This window comes from Pelophylax lessonae, assembly GCF_965119305.1.
Source record: "Pelophylax lessonae genome assembly, chromosome: 10".
NCBI lineage: Eukaryota > Metazoa > Chordata > Amphibia > Anura > Ranidae > Pelophylax > Pelophylax lessonae.
This window is the reverse complement of record NC_138777.1, coordinates 210,049,951-210,074,920: the sequence shown is the minus strand read 5'-3', so window position 1 is coordinate 210,074,920 and position 24,970 is coordinate 210,049,951. Positions and strand designations below refer to the sequence as shown.

The 24,970-nt window shown below is 42.9% G+C and overlaps 1 protein-coding gene across 1 annotated transcript in view; it reads right to left on the bottom strand.

The window, feature by feature from the left end:
- Positions 1-3,004: 3,004 nt before the first annotated feature.
- The window catches only part of LOC309565547 (meckelin-like), a gene marked incomplete at its 5' end in the record, with an annotated part of 67,933 nt that continues 45,967 nt past the window's right edge, over positions 3,005-24,970 (bottom strand). Inside the window, 13 exons of the mRNA XM_082270505.1 lie at positions 3,005-3,095; positions 4,596-4,738; positions 7,871-7,973; positions 10,403-10,507; positions 13,008-13,124; positions 13,248-13,364; positions 14,660-14,740; positions 17,513-17,653; positions 18,332-18,450; positions 19,488-19,587; positions 19,662-19,757; positions 20,514-20,612; positions 21,113-21,211. Of these exons, the coding sequence (XP_082126631.1) occupies positions 3,015-3,095; positions 4,596-4,738; positions 7,871-7,973; positions 10,403-10,507; positions 13,008-13,124; positions 13,248-13,364; positions 14,660-14,740; positions 17,513-17,653; positions 18,332-18,450; positions 19,488-19,587; positions 19,662-19,757; positions 20,514-20,612; positions 21,113-21,211 (1,401 nt within the window). The 3' untranslated portion in view covers positions 3,005-3,014. The remainder of the gene's footprint in view (positions 3,096-4,595; positions 4,739-7,870; positions 7,974-10,402; positions 10,508-13,007; positions 13,125-13,247; positions 13,365-14,659; positions 14,741-17,512; positions 17,654-18,331; positions 18,451-19,487; positions 19,588-19,661; positions 19,758-20,513; positions 20,613-21,112; positions 21,212-24,970) is intronic.

Sequence of the window (24,970 nt, the reverse complement as noted above, 5' to 3'; positions counted from 1 at the left end):
ATCTTGCCACTAGTGAGCCCCGGAATGAAATCAGAGTTACCTACAATGGGCGTAATAGGGGAGGGTAATGATGATATATCCGTGGTGCGGAAGATAGACCTAACCTCTGCCGGTGTAGCGTCGATCAGGGGGTGTTTCTGCATATCCCCAGGGGGTGGGGAGGTGAGCCATGGTGCCGCCAGTAGGGGGATGGGGGCATCCTTGATCTCTATAGTCACCCACTGCTTGGAACTCATGCTACAATGCCGATTTACAACCCTTGAAAGATGCACCGCCCTATAATACTTAAGTATGTCAGGAAGGCCAATGCCTCCTTTCACCTTGGGCAGAGATAGATACTGCAGTTTTATCCTTTGAGATTTATGGGACCATATGAAGTCTCTCAAGAGGGAATGGAGCTGTTTGAAGACAGTCAAGAGGATGCGGATTGGCATGGCTTGAAAAACATACAGTAACCTGGGGAGAACCGTAATTTTCAAGGCGTTAAATCACCCAAACCATGTCAAAGTCAGGGAATGCTGGTGTTGGAGTTCGAATTTCAATACTTGAAGCAACAGCAGGTTTGCGGAGTGCAGGTTTGCAAGGTTAGGAGTAATATTTATACCCCGGTATCTTACAGATTTTTCTGCCCACTGAAACGTGAAAAAAGACCAAAGGCTTTTAACATCGGAGTCCGGGATTGCTATATTTAGCGCTGCGGACTTGGCCAGATTTATCTTAAAAGTTGATAATTCCACATAGATATGAAGGGCCTCAAGGATATTTGGAAGGGAAACATGTGGATTGAAGACAAAAAAGATCAAGTCATCTGCATCTGCAGTAAGCTGCTATTTTATGGTGTCCTGAGGGCTTCTGTATACCCATATTGGGGTTGGCTCCGATTTTGGGGTTGCCTCTGATGGAGAAAGGACCCCAGAGTCAAAATGAAAATAAGAGGAAAGCCCTGTCTCGTCCCATTTGCTATGTGCCCACTATGAGGGGTTCCCACAAAACCTAAAAGTCAGAGCGCCATTCGTTTACCCTTATCGCTCCTGAAGGGGTGGAGTAGAGTGACAAGATCCATCAGAACCTATTAGGGCCCAGGCCAATGTGAGACAGAGTGGCCCTCATAAAGTGCCAGGCCACCTTGGCAATGGCCTTTTTTGCGTCTGTGGAAAGGAAAGGGTGTCGCAAAGTTTGGGCCCCGTGGATTAGATTAAAAACCCGAGTATTATTATCTCTCACCTCCTGAGATGGCACGAAGCCTTCCTGAACTAAATGTATCAACTTCGTGATGTGCGGTAGGAGCCTGCCTGCCAGCATTTTAGAAAAGAGTTTTAGATCTACATTTAGTAAAGCGATTGGGCGGTAATTTCCACACTGGGCTGAGTCCTTTCCTTCCTTAAGTATGAGTGAAATATAAGCTCTCAATGAGTCTACTGGCATGGAACCTTCCCCTATTAAAGAATTATAAGCTGCCAGGATGCGAGGGGTCAGTTTAGTTGAGAAAGTGTGGTAGTATGCCAACGTGAATCCATCCGGCACAGGTGCCTTCCGGGGTTTTGTTTGGGCTAAGGCCAAGTTAAATTCCTCTGCCGTGATCTCAGATTCCAATGAGTTACTGATGTCATCAGATAGCGTGGGCATCCCCGAGGCTCGGATGTGTGCACTCGCTGACACTGTACGGTCCACAACGGTCTCGGGGGTCAACTCAGAATGTACGTTATACAACCCCTAATAAGAGCTACAGAATTCCTTCGCTATTTCTTTAAGCCCCTTTCACCCTTGGTGTACCGCCCGATGGAGTCTGTTCTGCTCAGCGGAGGATCGATCCGCCGATCTACGCTGAGCAGGCGGATGACAGCTCTGTTTTTGCTCTGTCTACATAGACGGAGCTGTCAGATCCCCGCTCTCCTCTATGGGGAGATTGGATGAGAACGGACCGCTTGTCCGTTCTCATCCGATCCGATCCTCCAGACGGATAGAAAATAGGGTTTCCATCCATCTGGATTTCACGAACAGGATCGGATCGGATCGGATAGCAGCGGGTGTCAGCGGAGATGTCTCCGATGTCATCCGCTGCCCCATAGGGATGCATGGAGCATCCAATCAGGTCCGCCTGAAAAACTGACAGGCGGATTGGATCTTCCATGTGAAAGAGGCCTTAGGCCTGTTTCACTTGGAGCGGACCGTATTGCGATCCGCTCCGGCACTTTTTTTTTTTTTGCAGACACGGATGACACTTGTGCCATCCGGTCTGTATGCCCGCATATCATCCCATCCGTTTGCGGATAATATACGGACATAATGTATGTCTATGGGATTGCGGATGTCAGCGGATGACATCCGATTTTGCTTCCTTTCCGTTTTTTAAACGGAAGAAAAATAGGGTTCTGTTCCGTTCCAAAAAACGGAACAGAACTGAAAGGGCGCAAATCGGATGTCAGCGGATGGTCATCCGCAATCCCATTGACATGCATTATATCCGTATATCACCCGCAAACGGTTGGGGTGATATACGGACATACGGAACGCCCGTGTGAAAGAGGCCTTAGAGGTATTTACCTTCGTTCCCTGTCCGGTGGTGATATGTGGGATAAAGGTACGTGTCCTCGGTCCACCCAGGACTCTTGCTAGCATAGATCCCGGTTTATTGGAACAGACGTAATGTTAAATCAAACAAATGCACTGCAGTAACTTAAAACTATTATTGATCAACAATTTGGAAAATTTACACATTTCCAGTTTATTAACTTCGATTACTTACAAAAATATAAATGTACAAAATTACAAATATGTAAAAAAATGTGTACATTCAGTATTTACAGGATTTAAATACATAGATACAGAAGATTTGTAAGGCCACTGTTTATTGCTTGGTCTGTTCTTTTAGGCCATGCAGGCTCTTGAATTAACCGTTGTGCCAAGTGAGGGATGCTTAGGCCTTGTATGTGTCTGGGAAGAGTGGGGGGTAGATATGGGGAGAGAAGTAACACTTTAATAACGCTTGCTAAACTATTTTAAGAATCTTGTCCTCAGATGAGGAAACTTTCTTCCACCAGAGTCTGAGCCGACAGATTTTTCTTTCCGATCAGGGAGCGAAGAATCTGCACAATCTGCAAAAACAAATAGATAATCAATTACACAATGTGAGAACAAATACCAAAAACACAAACTGCAACATTGTATTTAATAACAAAGCTCCAAATCTCTACCGATCACAACTGTATTAGCACATCCATATTAGTAAGGCTCCGTTCACATATAGGCGTTTTGGATCGCGGGCAGAATTGCCGCGATTCTGAACCATTGGAAGTCGCAGGACGCCCGCTCGATTCCCATGACTTGCAATGGTACCCCAAACACGGCGCAATTTTGCCGCAATTGAGCAATTTTCTTGCGATCCGTCAGGCGACAATCGTGCCAAAATTGTCCCGCGTTTGGGGTGCCATTGCAAGCCACGGGAATCACTTAGGCAGAATCGCGGCATTTCTGCCCACAATCTGATATGCCTATATGTGAATGGAGCCTAAAGGTTGTAGAGAAGAGTACCAGACAGCGCCAGATAAAAAACAAATATTTATTTGTGGTCATGTTTGTTAAAAAGCCGACACGTTTTGTGAGTTCCGAGGTCCTTTATCAGGGAAGGTTAATCTGCTTACATTTCACCTTCCCTGGTTCCCCCTCCACCCTCACTAGTTAATGACATTTTGAATAAAACATTTGTTTTGATTAAATACTTTGTTGATGTCATCGCTGGGTCTCTGTGTTTCTCTATGCTGGTAGGTGTGCAGAGTCAGGAACTTAGTGCAGGGGTAGTGGGAATCCCTCATAATGGGCACAGCAGGTGTGCAGACCTGGGAACTCAGCACAGAGATGGTGGGAACCTCTCATAATGGGCACAGCAGGTGTGCAGACCTGGGAACTCAGCACAGAGATGGTGGGAACCTCTCATAATGGGCACAGCAGGTGTACAGACCCGGGAACTCACCACAGGGATGGTGGGAACCTCTCATAATGGGCACAGCAGGTGTACAGATCCGGAAACTCACCACAGGGATGGTGGGAACCTCTCATAATGGGCACAGCAGGTGTACAGACATGGGAACTCAGCACAGGGATGGTGGGAACCCCTCATAATGGGCACAGCAGGTGTACAGACCCGGGAACTCAACACAGGGATGGTGGGAACCCCTCATAATGAGCAGAGCAGGTGTACAAACCCGGGAACCCAGCACAGAGATGGTGGGAACTCCTCATAATGGGCACAGCAGGTGTACAGACCCAGGAACTCAGCACAAGGATGATGGGAGCCCCCCATAGTGGGCACAGCAGGTGTACAGATCCAGGAACTCAGCACAGGGATGGTGGGAACCCCTCATAATGGGCACAGCAGGTGTACAGATCCAGGAACTCAGCACAGGGATCCAACCACCAATGGAGTTTCCAAAAGAAGAGACAATTTGGAGGTTAACCTTTCCTGCCTCCAACAGACCCTGCAATCTCAGTTCTGGGTGGATTGACCCTTCACATGCACAGATGTGAGAACGTTTAGCGCTGGTACAGTATCTTGCCAGAGGACTTAGTATATATTTAAAGGAATTCGTTCTTCTCACCATTTGAATGAGGAAGGTTAGGATTGTGGCCAGGATAAAGTTCTGTGTCCCCAGGTCAATGATGCAGAACAGAAGAGTATCGAAGAGAAGCAGCACCAGCTCATTACTGTAGAAGAGGGCGCGGCTGAAGTGATAGCGTTCATCTGAAATAGAGGCAGAGACGGATCAGTAACACAATGCATTTCATCAATGAGGAGCCAGTTTACAAATTTCCTTGCTAATATTTACTAGTAACGAGGGAAGCGATTTACACAGAATTATTTTTACTGCACAAAATGTGAAGTGAAAACTCTGAATTTCATTCATTGAGCCGCTTAAATCTGACCTCCAGTTTTCCCTTCAGTCCTGCACAGTTGTAGCGGCTCCTCTCCTTGACTGAAATCACTGACTATTATTTCACCGCACACTGTGAGCTTCTCATAATGTGCATTAGAAGCTGCAGCAAGTCATACAGAGCCCTCCTCATTTCCTGGCATGAGGACATCCAGGGGCGGACTGGCAACTTTCAGCCCAGGGGGCAAGTACAAACCAGAGGCCCATGGTGCAGTGACTCGGCCCCCCTCCCACTCTCCCTCTTCCTGGACTCCTCCTGATTCCCATTCCAGGCTGAAGCTCCGCTCCTGGTACTCTCTACTCACCGGCCGAATCCGGGTTCCTGACCTGGCCAGCAGGGAGTGGTTGGGGGGAGCTGGGACAGCTTGGTTGGGGCTGGCTGGGGGAGGAGAATCTCCAGTAGAGCATTGAACCGGCCTCTGCTCACACACAGCTTACACTAGTGATCGACCAATATAGTTTTTTTAATGCCGACACAGATACCGATATTTTGGTATTTTTTGGCCTCCTCTGCACTGAAAAGCATGCAAAACACCAAGTTTGGCTGTTTTGAATGCTGTCAGTTTTTTTAATTCGGCGCCGAGTACCCGGAAGTGATGTCATGAGGCAGAAGGGGGCGAGAGGGGAGGACGTCCCCTCCCGCTCCTTGTAATGACAGCCAAGCGGCTTCTCAGCCCCATCGGTTGTCATTACAAGACAGCCGACCGTCGGCTATGGACGCCGGTACCGGGGTGATGCCTCTAGCTGCAGGCATCACTCCGTTACAGCACTTTCCCGAAATATCGGCAATATTGGTCTCCTCCGGGGCCGATTCCGATATATCGGGGAAAGTGCATATCGGCCCCCGATACATTGGTGTTGCCGATAATCGGTGGATCCCTAGTTTACATCATTGATGCTGGGGGAGAGGTCTGCGCTCTGTCCTTGTCTTTAACCCATACTCAGTAGGTCAGTGGCAGAGACTTTTTACTTCTCTTCACCAGGAATCCTTTAGGCATGTCTGTGGCAGAAGCGGTGCAGCCTTTTTATGGGGCATCAGAGCAGCCCAGGGTGGCAATTGCCCCCCTGCCCTACTCCTCCCCTGAGGACATCCAACATCATCTAGCCCAGTGATGGCAAACCTTGGCACCCCAGATGTTTTGGAATTACATTTCCCATGATGCTCATCTACACTGCAGAGCGTATGAGCATCATGGGAAATGTAGTTCCAAAACATCTGGGGTGCCAAGGTTCGCCATCGCTGATCTAGCCCATAGCTACCCAGCCTGAATGTCTCTGGCCAGCCCCTTTCATTCAGTTCTGTCAATCATGGAGGCCAAGCATCACATGTGGGCATTACACCCTGGGAGGTCTTCATGAAAATAGAGTCTGCCCAACTCCTCCAGACTGATACACACCCATCAAGGCATTTTGATATTTGCATAACTCCTCCCACTGCTTGCATCAGGATTGAGGGCTCTTGGAAGGAGAACTGAGGCAGGGGGCTGTGATGTGTTCAGAAAGTTATGTACAGCACCCTGTTGGCCCCTCCCACCAGCCATGATCTGCCTGCATTGCATAAAGAACCAATGAGGACATCACTGGGTTCAAAATAAGGTACGTAATGAAAACAGAAAGGATTTATTTAATATTTAATTTGCATTTTAATGCGGATGGAAGGATGAACCAGGGAAGGGAAATTATTAGAGGATTAAACAGCTTAAAATATTCACTCTGTTAAAAAAAAAAAAAAAAAAAACAGCTTTAACCGCTTGCCGACCGCCGCAAGTACATATACTGCGGCGGTCAGCCCCGGCCAGGCAAAGTGACGTATATATATGTCACTAGCCTGTCACCGGCTTGTGAGCCAATAGCGGGCGAGCGCGCGCCCGCTGAGGCGCGCGCCCGCCCCGGCTCGTTCACTAAGGAGTCCGTGTGTGACCGGCGGACCCGATGTCCGCCGGTCACACTACGATCGTCGGTACAGCGGGAGAAAGGCGGGCGGCTAATGTAAACAAAGCCGCCTGTCATTCTCCCCTGTGTAAAAATGGAGATCAGACGGTTCTACTATGTAGGACCGTTGATCTCTGTTTTTACACCAGTAGCCATGTCCCATTACAGTTAGAAACACGCCCCTAGGACACACTTAACCCCTCCCTCTCCAATACAGTAAACCCCTTCCCTGCCAGTGTCATTTTTACAGTAACAGTGCATATGTATAGCACTGATTACTGCAGTAATGTCACTGGTAACCCCAAAAGTGTCAAAAATGTCAGTCAAGGGTCCGATCTGTCCGCCGCAATGTCGCAGTCCCGCAAAAAAAAAAAAAATCACAGATCGCCGCCATTACTCGTTAAAAAAAAAAACACCAAAAATGACAAAAATCTTTCCCTTTGTTAGTAAACGCGATAACTTTTGCGCAAACCAATCAAAATACGCTTTTTGCGATTTTTTTTTACCAAACATATGTAGCATAAAACAAATTGGCCGAAAATGTTAAAAAATTTAGATTTTTACATTTTTTTTGGGGAATTTCATATAAAAAAAATGTGAAAAATATTGTTTTTTTTTTTTGCAAAATTTACACTCTTTTTTTGTTTATAGCGCATGATCAACAAATCGCACAGGTGATCAAATACCACCAAAAGAAAGCTCTGTTTGTGGGAAAAAAAGGACGTAAATTTTGTTTGGGTACAGCGTCACATGACCGCGCAATTGTCAGTTAAAGTAGCACAGCGCCAAATCGCAAAAAGTGGCCTGGACGTAAGACAGCAAAATCCTCCGGTGGTAAAGTGGTTAAAATATTCACTCTGTTATCAGAGGAAATGAAAACTGGGCAGATTTCTGTGTTTAGCACGGTTTCAAACTCTGCTGTAGTGTCCCCCAATTACTTTCACTTATTTTCTGGGGTATCATGGCAGCCATACAGTATATGACCTGGTACACTGGATGGGGATGCTCACCCTTATAAAATATTGACTTGTCGATCGGTTGTTGGAACTCAAGGTCAAGAATGTTCTCCAGGAGCAGCTTGTTCTTCACCACATAATCCAAATCCTTATAGACCTGCCGGAGAAAGATCAATCAGAGGAGTGACAACCACTGAACATAGCAGGACATCTGAGGTCACTCTGCCCCCCCATATGCTACCCAATTATTCAGCATGTCTGCACCCTGGGTGAATTTGAAAGAAGCAATAACAGACTTGGGGTAAATTGTATATTTTTTTTTATAAGTGAATTACTTTTTTGATTATTTATATATATTTTTTCTTAACAAATAAACATTTAGGGGTCTATTATTAAAATATTTGTTGGACAAATGTGAAAAAAAATTTGCTCAGCGCTGATGAATTCCATATTTTATTTAAAACAGTGATTTTCTATGATCATTATTTCCATCCAGTGGCTATAATGCAGTATTTATTTCTGAAATACCTGCAAAATCTTAACCGCTTCAATACTGGGCACTTTTACCCCCTTCCTGCCCAGGCCAGTTTTCAGCTTTCAGCGCTGTCACACTTTTAATGACAATTGTGCGGTCATGTAACACTGTACCCAAATTACATTTGTATCCTTTTTTTCACACAAATAGAGCTTTCTTTGGTGGTGTTTAATCACCGCTGGTTTTTTTTTTTTCGAATTAAACTAAAAAAGACCGGAAAAAAAAAGTTTTTGTAAAAAAATATTGTAAATCAGTAATTTTTCTCTTTCACTAATGGGCACTGATAGGCAGCACTGAAGGGCACTGGTGAGGTGGCACTATTATGCAGCACTGATGAGCACCGATAGGTGGCACTTTGGGCAATGATGGGCGGCACTGATGATTAGGCACTGATGGGCACTGAAAGGCAGCACTGACTTGCATCACTGATGGGCACAAATTGGCCTCACTGCTGGGTACTGTTTGAGCTGTACTGATGATCAGTGTCCTGTAAAGATCTCTCCTGTGATGAGATGCCGCTAATCGGCTCTCCTCACGCTCTGCCAGTGTGAGGCGAGGAGAGCCGACAGCTGGCATTTCCGTGTTTATATGTGATAAGGTGTGATTGGACACAGCTGATCACATAGGTAAAGAGCCGCCTCATTGGCTCTTTACCGAAATCGTGCCGTGTCCCAGTGACACAGCACGCCTGCAATCGCCGAGCTCCACGCCCCTGCGGGCGCACAAGCGTGGGCAGACTGTGGCGATGTCATACGACATTGTCCCAGAACAACAGAGCATCCTGCCCACAGTCATTTGTCTCTACGGCTGGCGGGAGGAAGTTAAAGTAACATTAAATCTTCGTTTAAAAAAAAAAAGTATAATAACAAACATGGTATGCTTACCTGCTCTGTGCAATATTTCGGACAGAGCAACCCCTATCCTCCTTTTCTGGGGTCCCCTGCCGGTGCTCCAGGCCCCTCTTCTTCAGCGACTGCCCCCAGGGAAAACCACTTTCCTGTGGGCACCCAAGTGGGGTCGCTCCCGAGCCGTCCTGTCTGCATCTATTGACACAGATCAGTCAACCTGGCCCCACCCCTTTTTCCTCGTCACAGCATTTAATTGACAGCAGTAGGAGCCAATGGCTCTTGATGCAATTGATCTGCCTGATGAATAGGGAGACAGCGGCTGCTCTCGTGCACATCGCTGGTTTGGATCGGGCTCAGGCAAGAATAAGGAGGGGGGGGGGCTTTGGAAGATCCTGCAGCAGAGAAGGTTTTTGGAGAGAATGCATTCTTTTTAAAAAAGAACCTTGAGGTTTTAGAACCACTTTAAGGTATATCTGAAACTAAACACATTTATTTTTTTATTTTGGATAGAGTAAGGATGGTCTATGTTTCGCCATCTCTGTCCTATTGCAGAGATTTGCCTTCACTTCCTTCGCTATAGACAAAATAAAGAGAAAAAATGTGAGGGAAATCCCCTCTTAGATAACTGTCACCAAAAAAGGTTTTCTCATTGGAAGATTTCCACTCTTCTGGTGGAAACTCAACATTGGGGGTCCCCAGAAAAATTAAAAAGCGGGAATCAGCCTAAATGGAGACAGCAATAACAATAAATTGTGGCTTCACTAAATACAGGATGGACCAAAAGATTTACAAAGAAATTGTTGGCTTTCAGGGTTCCTCTGTCTAATTGAAACTCTCTGCAGCACCATCTGCACAGTCAGGCAGGTAGAGAGGGGGAGCAGACACATCCCTGACTCACCTGGGTGCTCAAATTAAACCTTGAGCTATTGATCTCTATAAAGATCTGTATAAAAAGGACCCAGTATGTGGGAGGAACTCAGATAAGACTGAACTATGCCCATGCAAACAAAGGGAGAACATACAAACTCCATGCAGTTTGCAGCACTAAAATGAAGCCACTGTGTTGCCATAATTTTTTCTACACATATCCATTTACATATCCATTCAGGCAACCTCTTATACTACATAGTTGCTGATAAATCTAAAGACAATTGTCCAGTCAGGTTGTATGGTGTGTGGTTAGCATTACGTAGAAGAACATACGTGATCCAGGAAGGCAGAAAGGAAACGGTTAATGGTGTAGTAGATTCTGATCCGTTGCTGTAACATTGGGTTCTTCTCATTCCCAGCTTTCTGGCCTCTGGGAGCCTGGACAGAGAGAGAAGAGGAGAGGAGGAGAGGAGAGTGGGGAAGGAATGTAAAGGAGAGGAGAGTAAGAAAGGAAAAGGATAAGAAGAGAGGGAAAGGAGCATAAGAGAGGAAGAGGAGAATAAAAGAGGGAGAGGAGAGTAAGAAAGGAAAAGTATAATAAGAAAGGGAGGGGAGCATAAGAGAGGAGGAGGAGAAAAAAAAGAAGAGGGAGAGGAAAATAACCGAGGGAGAGGAGAAAAAAGGGGGAGAGGAGAAAAAAGGGGGAGAGGAGAAAAAAGGGGGAGAGGAGAAAAAAGGGGGAGAGGAGAAAAAAAGGGGGAGAGGAGAAAAAAAGAGGGAGGGGAAAATAACAGAGGGAGAGGAGAAAAAGGAGAGGGGAAAATAACAGAGGGAGAGGAGAAAAAGGAGAGGGAGAGGAGAATAAAATAGGGGAGAGGAGAACAAAAGAGGGAGAGGAGAATAAAAGAGAGAGAGGAGAATAAAAGAGAGAGAGGAGAAAAAAAGAGGGAGAGGAGAATAAAAGAGGGGAGAGGAGAATAAAAGAGGGGAGAGGAGAATAAAAGAGGGGAGAGGAGAGTAAAAGAGGAAAAGTAGAGTGGGGCAGGGAAGAGTGGGAGAGCAAGGAAGGAAATTGAGTAAGAGAATGAGAGGAGAATAAAAGAGGGCACGAAGAATAAGAACGGGGTAAGATGGGGTAAGAAAAAGGAGGAGAAAGAGAGGAGTACAAGAAAGAAAAAGAAGAGTAAGAAATGAGATGAGAATAAGAGAGGGAGAGTAGAGTGGGAGAGATTAGAGGAGAGTAAGAGAGGGAGAGGAGTTTAGGAGGAAGGAGAGTTAGAGAGGACAAAAAAGTGGGAAAAGTGTAAGAAAGAAGAGAGTGGAAAGAAAGAAGAGTAAGAGAGGGAGAGGAGTGTGGGAGGAAGAGGAGAGTTAGAGAGGGAGAGGAGTGTGGGAGGAAGAGGAGAGTTAGAGAGGGAGAGGAGTGTGGGAGGAAGAGGAGAGTTAGAGAGGGAGAAGAGTGTGGGAGGGAGAGGAGAGTTAGAGAGGGAGAGGAGTGTGGGAGGGAGAGGAGAATAAGAGAGGGAGAGGAGTGTGGGAGGAAGAGGAGAGTTAGAGAGGGAGAAGAGTGTGGGAGGAAGAGGAGAGTTAGAGAGGGAGAAGAGTGTGGGAGGGAGAGGAGAATAAGAGAGAGAGAGGAGTGTGGGAGGAAGAGGAGAGTGGGAGGAAGAGGAGAGTTAGAGAGGGAGAGGAGTGTGGGAGGAAGAGGAGAGTTAGAGAGGAAGTGAAAGTGGGAGAAGAGTAAGAAAGAAGAGAGTGGAAAGAAAGAAGAGTAAGAGAGGGAGAGGAGAATAAGAGGGAGAATGGAGTTGGATAGAAAGTAAGAGAGGTAATGTAGAGTGAGATAAAGTAAGAGAGGAGGAGGAAAAAGAGAATGAGAGAGAAGAGAAGGAGAGGAGAATAGGAAGAGAGTGCAATAAAGTGAGAGGGAGAGGAGAATAAAAGAGGGAAAGGCGTAAAAGAGAGGGAGATAAGAGCAAGAGAGGCAGAGGAGAATAGAAGGCAGAGAGTGGGATCAGAGAATTGGAGAGGAGGATAAGAGAGTAAGAGGAGAGTGGGTGTGCGGAGATGATGAGTAAAGAGTAGGGGGGGGGGGTGGAGAGTAAATTAGGTAAAGCAGGAGATAGAGTGGGAGATGAGATAAGAAGAAAAGTAAAAGATAGAGAGGAAAGTGAGTGGAAGGAGGAGAGGACAGAGTAGGGTAAGCAAAAGGAGACTCAAATAGGGAGGAGAGAGGGAGAGGAAATAAAGGGGAGGTATAGAAAAGTAGAGGGAGAGGAAACAGAAATAAAGTGAGAAAGGTGTGGGAGGGGGGGGGAGGGGGGGGAAGTCACTTTTTTAACAGTCACATACAAAAGTAAAAAAATATGAATATATCTAATATGGTATAAAATAACATGCATAGCAATGAGAGAACCAGGAAGTCTCATATATGTTTGATTTACATTAATGAGCTCTCATTTCTCTCCAGTCACCCCCATTTTGATTGGGGGGGGGGGGCACTATAGCGTAACTGTAGGTTATTTTCTAACTTTATTACATTGTCACCAAATGACATTTCATTCAGCTCTATGTCTGTGTTGCGATGTGCTGCGGTGACATGCAGTTCTGTGCGTTTTCGATGCACCCTTGCATTGAGCCTAAGCTGATCTCTGCAGATCAACACAGCTTAATGGATCTGGCATGAATTAGCTCTAATTAATGGGATTACAAGACAGGAAGACAGTGGTGCACGGGAGAACGTCTTCCCCATGACCAGAATTCTAGGTCTTACATTCACTCCAGATAAACTCCTAAACTGTTACTTCCCAGGATATTCTGCAATTACAAAATTTTATTTTCTACAAAACAAAACGGTCATTTGGGCTTAGTGCCGCCCGGTGATCAATTCTTAACCCGCTAAATTCAAACATTGTGGCAGAGGAAGAGAACTCCATACCTCCTTCAGCGGCTGCATTATTTTGTCATATTGCTCCCGTGCACGATCGCTCAGCACCACCTCGAAGGTCTGGATGTCTGACCCCGGCTCCAGGCCCCTCAGTGGACACAAGTTTTCCTGCGCAAAAAGCATTTACTTTTTTTTTTTTTTATTCTCCTATTTTATATTATATATCAAAAAAACAAGTATCAAAAAGGGATTCTATTTTGGGGGATTTATCAGCCAATAAGCATCACTCACCTCCTCCTTCCTCAGATTGTCCATCATCATCTCCATGCTGACATCTGCTTGTCCGTGTACTGATCGGCCGTGTATGTAATATCCATAACACTTGTGGGTCAGAACCAGAACCGACACCTGCAAGAACATTCCTCCTCATAACACAAAATCCAAACTTCCAGAATCATCATATATGAGAATATCGCACACCCAATACAAGAAGCGAGGAAAGGATTTGAATAACTTCTTATTAAAGCTCAACTCTGTATAAATATATTTTTGCAGTTTTAAATGGGGTGGAGAAGACTTCAAATTTTTCTTAGGTTTTTAAATATTTTAAAATGATATTATTTAGGAGTGACATCACCACTCTCCATATATAATATATATTATAGAGGAGTGACATCACCGCTCTCCATATATAATATATATTATAGAGGAGTGACATCACCGCTCTCCATATATAAGATATATTATACAGGAGTGACATCACAGCTCTCCAGATATATTATACAGGAGTGACATCATGCTCTCCAGATTTAAGGATATATTATACAGGAGTGGCATCACCGCTCTCCAGATATAAGATATATTATACAGGAGTGACATCACCACTCTCCAGATATAAGATATATTATACAGGAGTGACATCACCGCTCTCCAGATATAAGATATTATACAGGAGTGACATCACCGCTCTCCAGATATAAGATATATTATACAGGAGTGACATCACCGCTCTCCAGATATAAGATATATTATACAGGAGTGACATCATCGCTCTCCAGATATAAGATATATTATACAGGAGTGACATCACCGCTCTCCAGATATAAGATATATTATACAGGAGTGACATCTCCGCTCTCCAGATATAAGATATATTATACAGGAGTGACATCACCGCTCTCCAGATATAAGATATATTATACAGGAGTGACATCACCACTCTCCAGATATAAGATATATTATACAGGAGTGACATCACTGCTCTCCAGATATAAGATATATTATACAGGAGTGACATCACTGCTCTCCAGATATAAGATATATTATACAGGAGTGACATCACCGCTCTCCAGATATAAGATATATTATACTTGAGTGACATCACCACTCTCCAGATATAAGATATATTATACAGGAGTGACATCACTGCTCTCCAGATATAAGATATATTATACAGGAGTGACATCACCGCTCTCCAGATATAAGATATATTATACAGGAGTGACATCACCGCTCTCCAGATATAAGATATATTATACAGGAGTGACATCACCGCTCTCCAGATATAAGATATATTATACAGGAGTGACATCACCGCTCTCCAGATATAAGATATTATACAGAAGTGACATCACCGCTCTCCAGATATAAGATATATAATACAGAGGTGACATTTCACTGTTATAGGACATATAAACACTCACATTGCTGAGAGAACAGAGGTCGGCAAACTGTTTAATTTTGTCTTCAACAAGCCGCTCATAGATGAAGATGAAGAAGAGAATCTGTAAAATAAAGTGAAATAAATCTGTAGCACTTACATGGTGAGATCTCCATTCCAGGAGATTCTTTATATTCCTACGGCTCCAGATAGAAACATTTCAAATATACGGGAACCTTATGTCTGCTGAATCTCCCTATAATGGGGAAGAGTTACATATTCTGAAATGTTTTTCTGTCTGTGAATCCTTTGGGTAGATTTTCTCCCATTTCCAGTCCCAGTGACAACTGTATGGGCAATGGGGAGAGCAGTTGTCACCAGGGCAGGATGGTAAGAGCAGCACAAAAAAGAAGCAGGAAAACCTCTTAGTGGTCAGAGTCCCACACCTATGGCTACCTAAGGACTATCTGCGGCTGTCCTCACACTGGCCCCAGGAGTTACAGCTATTGCGCCACTTGCTGGTCGGAGGTGGTGATAGATTCACATCTTTCCTTTTTTGCTTTATGCGTTTCCCATTGAAATCAATAGAAACCTGTCAAAATGCATCTCAATGCATACAATAAGGCCTGCCTCAATGCATGTTATAATGCGAACTGACATTCAGTACAAAGTGCATTGCAATACACATCCGGAAAAGAGCAACAACACGTGCTGCTGACATGCGTTCCCATTGATTCCGATGAAAAAAGCATCAGGGGAAAAGATTCTTTCATTGTGATAAAGCTTTATGAATTGGTCCTAATCTATCATATCCTTCTCTGTATTTACTCAGCTATTCAATAAGGCTACATTCACACCTGAGCATAGCGTTTTTTACCGCGATTTTTACCGCGATTTACAGGCGTTTTTAGATTGAATAGAAACCAATGGAAAACGCCTGTAATCTGCCCAAAAAGAAGCTCATGTACTTTTTTGAGCGTTGGGCGTTTTTCTTACAGCGTCAAAACGCTCAGATGTGAACAGGGGCCATTGAAATTAATAGGATTTGTCTTGTTGGGCGTTTTGGGAGCTGATCCTAGAGCAGAAAAACTCCCCAAAAACGCCCCAAAACGCCTACATGTGAACGGAGCCTTAGGCTGCATTCACACTTGAGCGTAGCGTTTTTTACCGCGATTTTACCGCGATTTTTACCGCGATTTTTTCAGGCGTTTTTCATTGACATCTATCAAAAACGCTGGTAATCAGCCCAAAAAGAAGCTCATGTACTTTTTTCAGCTACAGGCGTTTTGCAAAACGCTCAGATGTGAACAGGGGCCATTTAAATGAATGGGGTTTTACTTGTTGGGCGTTTTGGAAACGTTTCTTTTGAGCGTTTTTGGAGCTGAAAACGCCCAGGTGTGAATGGAGCCTTAGGGAGGAGGTTGTTTAGTTATATTTGTATATGCAGATTCCCCTTGTGTTATTATATTTGTAGACATTTGTTGTTATAGTTGAAGGAATTTGTTATTCTATTTAGATACATTTGTTATTATATTTGTAGACATTTGCTGTTTTTTATGAATAACTTTGTTTTTATATTTGAATACATTTTTTTTATTACTTTTTGGATACCTTTGTTATTATATTTGTATACACTGGTTATGATAATTATATACATTTATTATACTTGCGCACACTTATTTATTTTGTATACATTTATGAAAAAAAATATATATACAGTATATACATTTTTTTCATAACAAATGTATACAAAATAAATAAGTGTGCGCAAGTATAATAAATGTATATAATTATCATAGCCAGTGTATACAAATATAACAACAAAGGTATCCAAAAAATAATAAAAAAAATTATACAAATATAAAAACAAAGTTATTCATAAAAAAACAACAAATGTATAAAAATTAAAAATATAATAACAATAATATATACAAATACAAATGTCAACAATCTATATATATATATGGATTGTTGACATTTTTAATGAGTTTAAAAAAAGTGTTTTTTTATAGCATTTAAACACTTCACACAAACATATTTTACTTCAGTCATTCCTAGTGCACCTCTCTATAATCTCCTATATTATTAACATACACACACAAGTTAATTTTGACGTCAAATATCAATTTAGTTTTAGTCATAGTCTTTTGACTAAAATGCCATTTTAGATTTTGTTAAATTTCAGTTGCTTGGATTGTTTTTTTTTTTTGTCGTATTTTAGTCATTTGAATTGTTTTCGTTTTAGTCGTATTTTAGTCATCTGGATTTTTTTTTTGTTTTAGTCGTATTTTAGTCATTTGAATTGTTTTCGTTTTAATTGTATTTTAGTTTTCTGAATTTTTTTTTAGTTTTAGTTGTATTTTTGGGAACCGTTTCAGAGGCAAAACCATGCCGCCTTAATAAGTCTCTTCTTTCCTCAGCTGATGAAGGAGACGTAGTTTTACCCCTGAAACAGTTCCAAATTTGGCTACTAGCACCCAGAATTTTGACAGCTCCATCTGACAATTCTTCTGAGGTTTCGGCAGCGGCTCTCTGACAGCTTGTCTGGATTTTATCACCAACATTTACTGCCTCTCTATGATCCCAGCGGCTCCAATTGGGAATATTACCACTACTGAGGGCTTCACATTGAGCGAATTCTATGCATGTTTCAAGGTGGAGCTCACTAGCCTGGCACCTCTCCTCTTCCCTTACTAAAAAAATCCATGCCGAAAATTGTCATGGATTTTCGTCAGAGATTTTGTCACTGAAAACATTCTTCTGACGAAAATTATGAGGAAAATATTTTTTGTCAACGGAATTAACACTGACAGGCACACACTGCTCCCCCCCCAGTATTAACAGTATCTGCCAGCAATGAATTATGGGTATCGCCCCCAGTGCACCTTTCACTCACCTGTGCCAGGCCAACAGCCAACCACATGGAGGCCGCCATTCCGAATCTCAGGATGATGCTCCAAGGAGCCTGGTAAGATCCAACAGAAGGGTTCAAGTCCAAGTTCAGGTCCTTGGCTGTAATGTTTTTAAGACCAACAACCTGCAATGAGAAGATTTGGGCAGGACGTTAAACCGAGGTGCTATATACAAATGTATTTATTTAAATATAAATAAATAATCTATGCCCATGAAAAGGTCAGATTCTGAGCCTGCGGACACTAAGGGGTTTGGTAGGAAAATATTTGCCTTGCAGATGTCTTAAGCATTCACACAGGCAGAATGAACAATCCCCATATTGTATGTAATATGATTATCTCCTATGATCATCAGCTCCTTCTAGTGGCCATAATGTAGTATTTTTTAAATACCAGATCATGGCCACTAGATGGCGATGACGCTCAGCAGCGATAATTATATAAGAAACAATACAGGAATCAGTTGTGCCTATGCAAATGCTTAAGACATCAATATTTTTTTTTTTTTAATACATAGATTCTTAAAACTTTACATCTTATTTCAATAGTAAGTTTATATCATGTAGATGAAAGGGGGATGTCTCCTGGGAGTTCTTGAAAGTTTAAGAAGAAGCAACAAGTATTTTTTACCAACTGCTTTCTGGTTAACAGGACATTGGACACATAACAGCACAGAAACACTTAAAGAGGCATTTTTGGGGAAAAAAAGAAGTAAAGCCGTTAATACAATAATGTTGGTATAGCCAAATGATGAAACCCATTTTTTTTTTTCTAAAAGGCAGAGATATACGTTAAAATGTCACCTCTAGAAGTAGCAGCACCATGAAGAGCTGAAACATTGGGCTTAGTTTCCGGCAAGTCTGGATCTCATTCCATTCATTGGCCACCAAGACCGTCCTCCATATACTCACATTGGATTTCCCTGGAAGGTAAAACTCAGCGATTAAAAAAGGGACTATTGTTATAAATCCATACTGACCTACTCAACATAACTGAGGACAAAGCACAAGTCTCCGCATGCCAACTCTGCCAATAATTCTACCTTTAATTTCGTTGGAGTGAAAAACTTTTAAACTTTGAAGAAAAATGTAAATTCTACATTCTATCACTTTTTTATACTATATATTTATATATATATATATATATATATATATATATATATATATATGTTTTTTTTTTAAATCACATTTAGTTAGAATTACTGTATATCAAATATTCTAACTAAATGTGATAAAAGAAAAAAAAAAAAAAATATATATATATATATATCAAATATTATTATAATAAATGTAATATATATATATATATATATATATATATATATATATATATATATATATATATATCTTTTTTTTTCTTTTATCACATTTAGTTAGAATTACTTTTATTATTATTATAACAATAATATTTGTTATATAGTAATATATATATATATATATATATATATATATATATATATATATATATATATATATATATATATATATACTAATATAGTACATTTAAATTACTAAAACTGTAGTCAAATATTCAATTCTGTATACATCAGGTAAACTTATAAATTTGTAATATAATTTTCCTTCAACCTCCTCGTATGCAAACCAGCAATGACCAAAATTAATTTCTGTTCTGCTCGTTCTCCCTCTTTATGTGTCTACATACAGTAAACTATAACAGACGGGGGAAACAAACTTGAGATTATGACCCAATTTGCCATCATCCTCTTGTATTTTATTGTATTGTATATGTACTGTCTCCCTCTAATATTGTAAAGTGCTGCGTAAATTGCTGGCGCTATAGAAATCCTTATTAATAATAATAACAATGACTTCCCCATGAACAAGAATGACTCACTACAAGATTTGAAGCCTTCCAGTGTTGCGAAGGGCCACTGTATTTTTTTTGGGGGGGAAACCCGTCTTTAGGGATCAATTTTTCATCTTTTTTTTTGTACTGTACCTTGTGAATTGGAGGTTGATTTGTCCTTTGGTCTCTCCCAGTCGATGAGGAAAATGTTGGCAGTTAGCTGGGTGACCAGCAGGTGGAGCAATTCCAACACCTGCGAATAAGAGAGTATGAGGAATCCAATTCTAAACTAAGCCCAGACTCCCCAGCGAATAATAGACACTTTACCTTTAAAGCAAACGCCAGCGACATATAGATGATAAAATCAGTCTCAACTTGCCCACCAGACGGAGGAAGGGTAACCGTCACTGTCGTTGTCTGACCCTGATGGGGAACAGTGGGAGATAGTGAGAAACTGATGGTAAAACACTCTGTACTGTGTTACTGTGGGGAACATTAGAGTGTAAGCTCCTCTGGTGCAGAAACTGCTGTGGCTGGCTCAGTGTTACAGTATACACCACTGAAGTATAAGTCAGAGCTATATAAATGTATAACAATAATAGTGTGTCTGTGGGGGGACATTAGAATGTAAGCTCCTCTGGTGCAGAGACTGATGCGATTGGCTCTGTGTTCTCTGTACAGCACTGTGGTATATGTCAGAGCTATAGAAATGTATAATAATAATAGTGTGTGACTGTGGGGGGACATTAGAGTGTAAGCTCCTCTGGTGCAGAGACTGATGTGACTGGCTCTGTGTTCTCTGTACAGCACTGCAGTATATGTCAGAGCTATAAAAATGTATAATAATAATAGTGTGTGACTGTGGGGGGACATTAGAGTGTAAGCTCCTCTGGTGCACAGACTGATGTGACTGTCTCAGTGTTCTCTGTACAGCGCTGCAGTATATGTCAGAGCTATATAAATGAATAATAATATTGTGTGACTGTGGGGGGACATTGGAGTGTAAGCTCTTCTGGTTCAGAGACTGATGGGATTGGCTCAGTGTTCTCTGTACAGCACTGCGGTATATGTCAGAGCTATATAAATGTATAATGATAAAAGTGTGTAACTGTGGGGGGACATTAGAGTGTAAGCTCCTCTGGTGCAGAGACTGATGTAAGTTGGAACTAATAATAATACCTTAAATGCGATTAGCCAGTAGATTGATGTTCCGTAGACAACAAGAAAAAATGCATTTGCCATAGCTCCGCAGGAAAACGCCAAAAACTTAACTATCACCTGAAAAAGAAAGGAGTATAATTTGACCACAGGAAACTTTGGCAACATTTTATCAGAAATAAAGGTCTGTCTAGAAAAAAAAATGCTGTATGAATGTGACAAATTTCACACAGCTGAAAGATTAATCAATTTTTTGTAGAATGTGCGTTGCCTATGATTGAGATTTAAAAAAAAGTTGCAACTATATCAGTTTCCTGTGATCTGCTGTGCAGCAGAGCTCAGAATGGGAGAAGGAGCGACCACAAAACAACCTCTGCTACACTGCACACCGTACACCGCTGAGAGCCTGTTGACCGGAAGAGAGAGCAGAATGATGAGCTCATTATCCAGCTTCTCGACCAATCAACAGGCTGCAGGGTTTGGGACTTTCAGGAGACGCCATAATCATCATAGTCATGTAGAAAGTTATGAGTGCCAGAGTGATATTCATGAGATCAGTATAAGGAGATTTGTGACCTCATGGACAGGTTCGTCCACCAGCCAATCAACACAGCACTCACCATTATCCCAATATTCTGCTGGCCCGATCTCCGCAGCCAACTAGTGGTCTCCAAGATGGCTACAACTGCAGCAAGTGAGCCCAGGACTCCGAGCGCAATCTGCAGAATATGGATAGGATGCGATTACTGGAAAACGGTTCAAGTTTTTATAAATAGATCAGTGCTCTGTCTCATTCACTTGTGTGTGGAAATTGCAGCTTGAGCTACTGAGCTCCCTAAATAGAAAAGAAGCTTAACATATATAAGAATACAAAATATTAATAAACAATATCTAATACTAAAAATTAGTAAAAAAAAACCTAACCTATCTATTTTATAGTGCTTGCTAGAGTAAAAAAAAATAATGTATGCAAAACCCTTGTAGTAATCTATGGGTTGTTGCACAGGCTCTTGTGCAAAGTCTTTCAATGGTCTCCAACACAGCAAAGAAAGCAAAGCCTAACCTCCTAACCCTCATCCAGTATACCAACAATAACCCTACCAACCCTAAGCCTAACCTTGTATCCGTAACCTTCCTATAACCCTAACTCTGTATCCCTAACTCTAACCCACCCAACTCTTAGTTAGTTAATTAGTTAGTTATAGTTTATTTCGAACACGAAAAAAAAAACATACAAAATAAAAGAAGTAATCATTCAGCAATAGACAATCACAAAACAACTAGTTACAAGAGAAGACAAAAAAAAGAACTATAAATAAAAAATTTAGTTTACATACCCGAAAACTAACTCTAACCCCAACTCTGTATTACTAACAATAGCCTTACTAACCATAAGCCTCGTTCTGTATCCCTAACCCTAACCTTGTATCTCTAACCATCTGAACCTTCTAACCCCAACACTGTATCCCTAACACTAAACATCCTAACCATGTATCCGTAACCCTTCTGACTCTAACCTTGTATTCCTAACTACAACCCTCATTATTCCAACCCTAACTCTATATCCCTCACCCTAACCATACAAACCTTGTATCCCCAACCCTCACCCTGTACCCCCATCCCTAACCCACACTCTGTATCCCTAACATTAAACATCCTAACCATATATCCGTAACCCTCCTGACTCTAACCCTTTATCCCTAACTACAACCCGCATAATTCCAACCCTCACCCTACATCCCTAATTCTATACAAACCTTGTGTCCCCAACCCTCACCCTATACCCCCATCCCTAACTCTGTATCCCTACCCTTAACTATCCTAACCCTGTATTATTGACAATAACCCTAACCCTAAATCCTTAACTACGATCCTCTAAATGTTAACCCTCACCCTATATCCCTAACCCTCCAAACCTATCTATCCTAACCTTGTATCCCTTAACTCTCCCCCAGTACCCCAAACCCTGTACCCCCAATGCTAGCCCTCACTCTGTATCCCTAACTTTCCTAACCCTAACACTGTATCCCCACCCTTAAAGTAGTTGAAAAACCAAATTTCCTTTTTTTCTTTTAAATAACAAACATATCTATACTTAGAATTGCACAGAGCGACCCCTCCTCTCTTGCTGGTGCCCCCAAGATTCCCATGTGGGCAACCGTGCAGGTTCGCTCCCGAGCCCCGCTGCTGCGTCTATTGACACAGACAGCGGGATTCCTCATCACAAGAGTTAATCGATAGGAGTGGGAGCCAATGGATCCTGCTGCTATCAATCTGCCCAAAGAGGAGGTAGCCTGGATCCCTAAGCCTCACCCTGTATTCCTGACCATTATAACCTTATCTATGTATCCCTATCCCTTCTAACTCTAGCTCTGTATTCTTAAGCATCCTGGCCTCACCCTGTATCCCCCCAGTCTTCCTAACCTTCCCAACCCTCACCCTGTATCCCCCCAGTCTTCCTAACCTTCCCAACCCTCACCCTGTATCCCCCCAGTCTTCCTAACCTTTACCCTGTATCCCCCTAGTCTTCCTAACCTTCCCAACCCTCACCCTGTATCCCCCCAGTCTTCCTAACCTTTACCCAGGGGCGTAACTACAGGGGTTGCAGGGGTTGCAATCGCTACCGGGCGCCATGCTCCAGGGGGCCCGGTAGCAAACCAGTGGGTGAACTTCCAGGATCGCAAAGGTCACACTTGCAACCGGACCCTGGCATTGCACCACTGTGGGGAGGCCCCAAGATTGCAGGAAGGGGGCCCACTGCAGAACTTGTGAAAGAATCCTGCCGCGGGACCGTAATAAAAGGCCATGCAACGAGTGTAAAGAGCCCCAGGATTAGTGGGAAGAGCCCTGGGCTTGAAGGTAAGGGCCCCGGCCAGGGGTCTGGGGGGCCCTTCATGGTTTCTTGCATCAGGGCCCTGAAGGTTCTAGTTACGCCTCTGCCTTTACCCTGTATCCCCCCAGTCTTCCTAGCCTTCCCAACTATCACCCTGTATCCCCCCAGTCTTCCTAACCTTTACTCTGTATCCCCCCAATCTTCCTAGCCTTCCCAACCCTCACCCTGTATCCCCCCCAATCTTCCTAGCCTTCCCAACCCTCACCCTGCAGCCCCCCAATCTTTCTAACCTCCCCAACCCTCACCCTGTATCCCTAAACCTCCTAACCCATCTATGTTTAACAGACATTTTCTGGGAAGCTTTTTGGGATCTTTTTTTTTTTTAACTCTTTTTATTGCAAAATACACAAATAGAGTATACAGAATAGTGTTATACATTATCTGTTTTAAAGAGAATTGCAATAAAAGAGCAAGGTAATGAAAACAGTTTGTCTCATACCCATAGAGACCAAACAAACATAAAATAGGTCAAATTTATCAACAATTTAAATCAATGGGTACATACATAGCATATAGTGGTTTATAATGAAGCAATAACAATTACAAAATGTAGGCTCTAAATTTACTAGAATATAGCATACTGTTTTATACAGTCACAGTGGAAGGGCTCCAAATATCCCAACTTTTTAATATTTTTTTAGGACAACACCTATGCTCGTATAGTAATTTCCCAAAAGGCAAAATTTGGTTGACTGATTGTATCCAGTGGTGCACTGAAGGGGGGAGTAGGCTGGATCCATCTAAGTGCTATGGGTTTTCGAGACAGAAAGAGTGTTTCCCTCAGCAGTATTCTTGTATATCGGGGCCAAAACTCTTCACCAAGGATGCCTAGGAGCAGTGCCAGAACAAGGTCATCTAGAGCCCAGGGCGAATATGCCAAACTGTGCCCCCCCCAAAGACGTATCAGCATTATGTATCAGAAAAAAAAAAAATCACAAAAGCACTAATCTGCATGCTTAGCCCCTATGCATAAATTCCCCCTCCTCCCAGTACAAATCCGCCCCCCATGCTGAAATACCCTCTCTCAGCACACGTCTTTGCCCCCTGATCCTCCAACCCCCCCCCCCCCCCCTCAGCACAAATCCTCTACCCCTAAAACTGCCCCTCCTAGTACACATCTCCACCTCCCCACTCTACATCTACCCTCCCACCCCCCCCCCAAATCCCCACTCCTAGCACAAATCTTCTTCCCCCCTCCCAACACAAATCCCCCTAAATCATCACTCTTAGCATCCCCCTCCAAATTTCCCCTCCTAGAACAATACTTACTCCCTGTCTACCCCCAAATTCCCCCTTACAACACAAACCCCCTCCCCCCCTCAATCTCCTTGTGGCACCCCTCCACCTCACATGATACCACAGTGCCCAAGATAGCCTTCCCTCCTGCCCACCCCTTCTCCTGGCCCTGCCTAGGAGACACACCTCTGGGGTTAAGGACACTGGGGGGGGGGGGGGGGACAACACTGTGGACAAAACCTCTACAACCTTTCGCCAATATCTAGCAATTACCGGGCACAGCCAAATGACATGGGTGAACTTTGCTCTAGGTCAGTCACACCTTGCGCAGTTAGAGGTAGGTATGCCA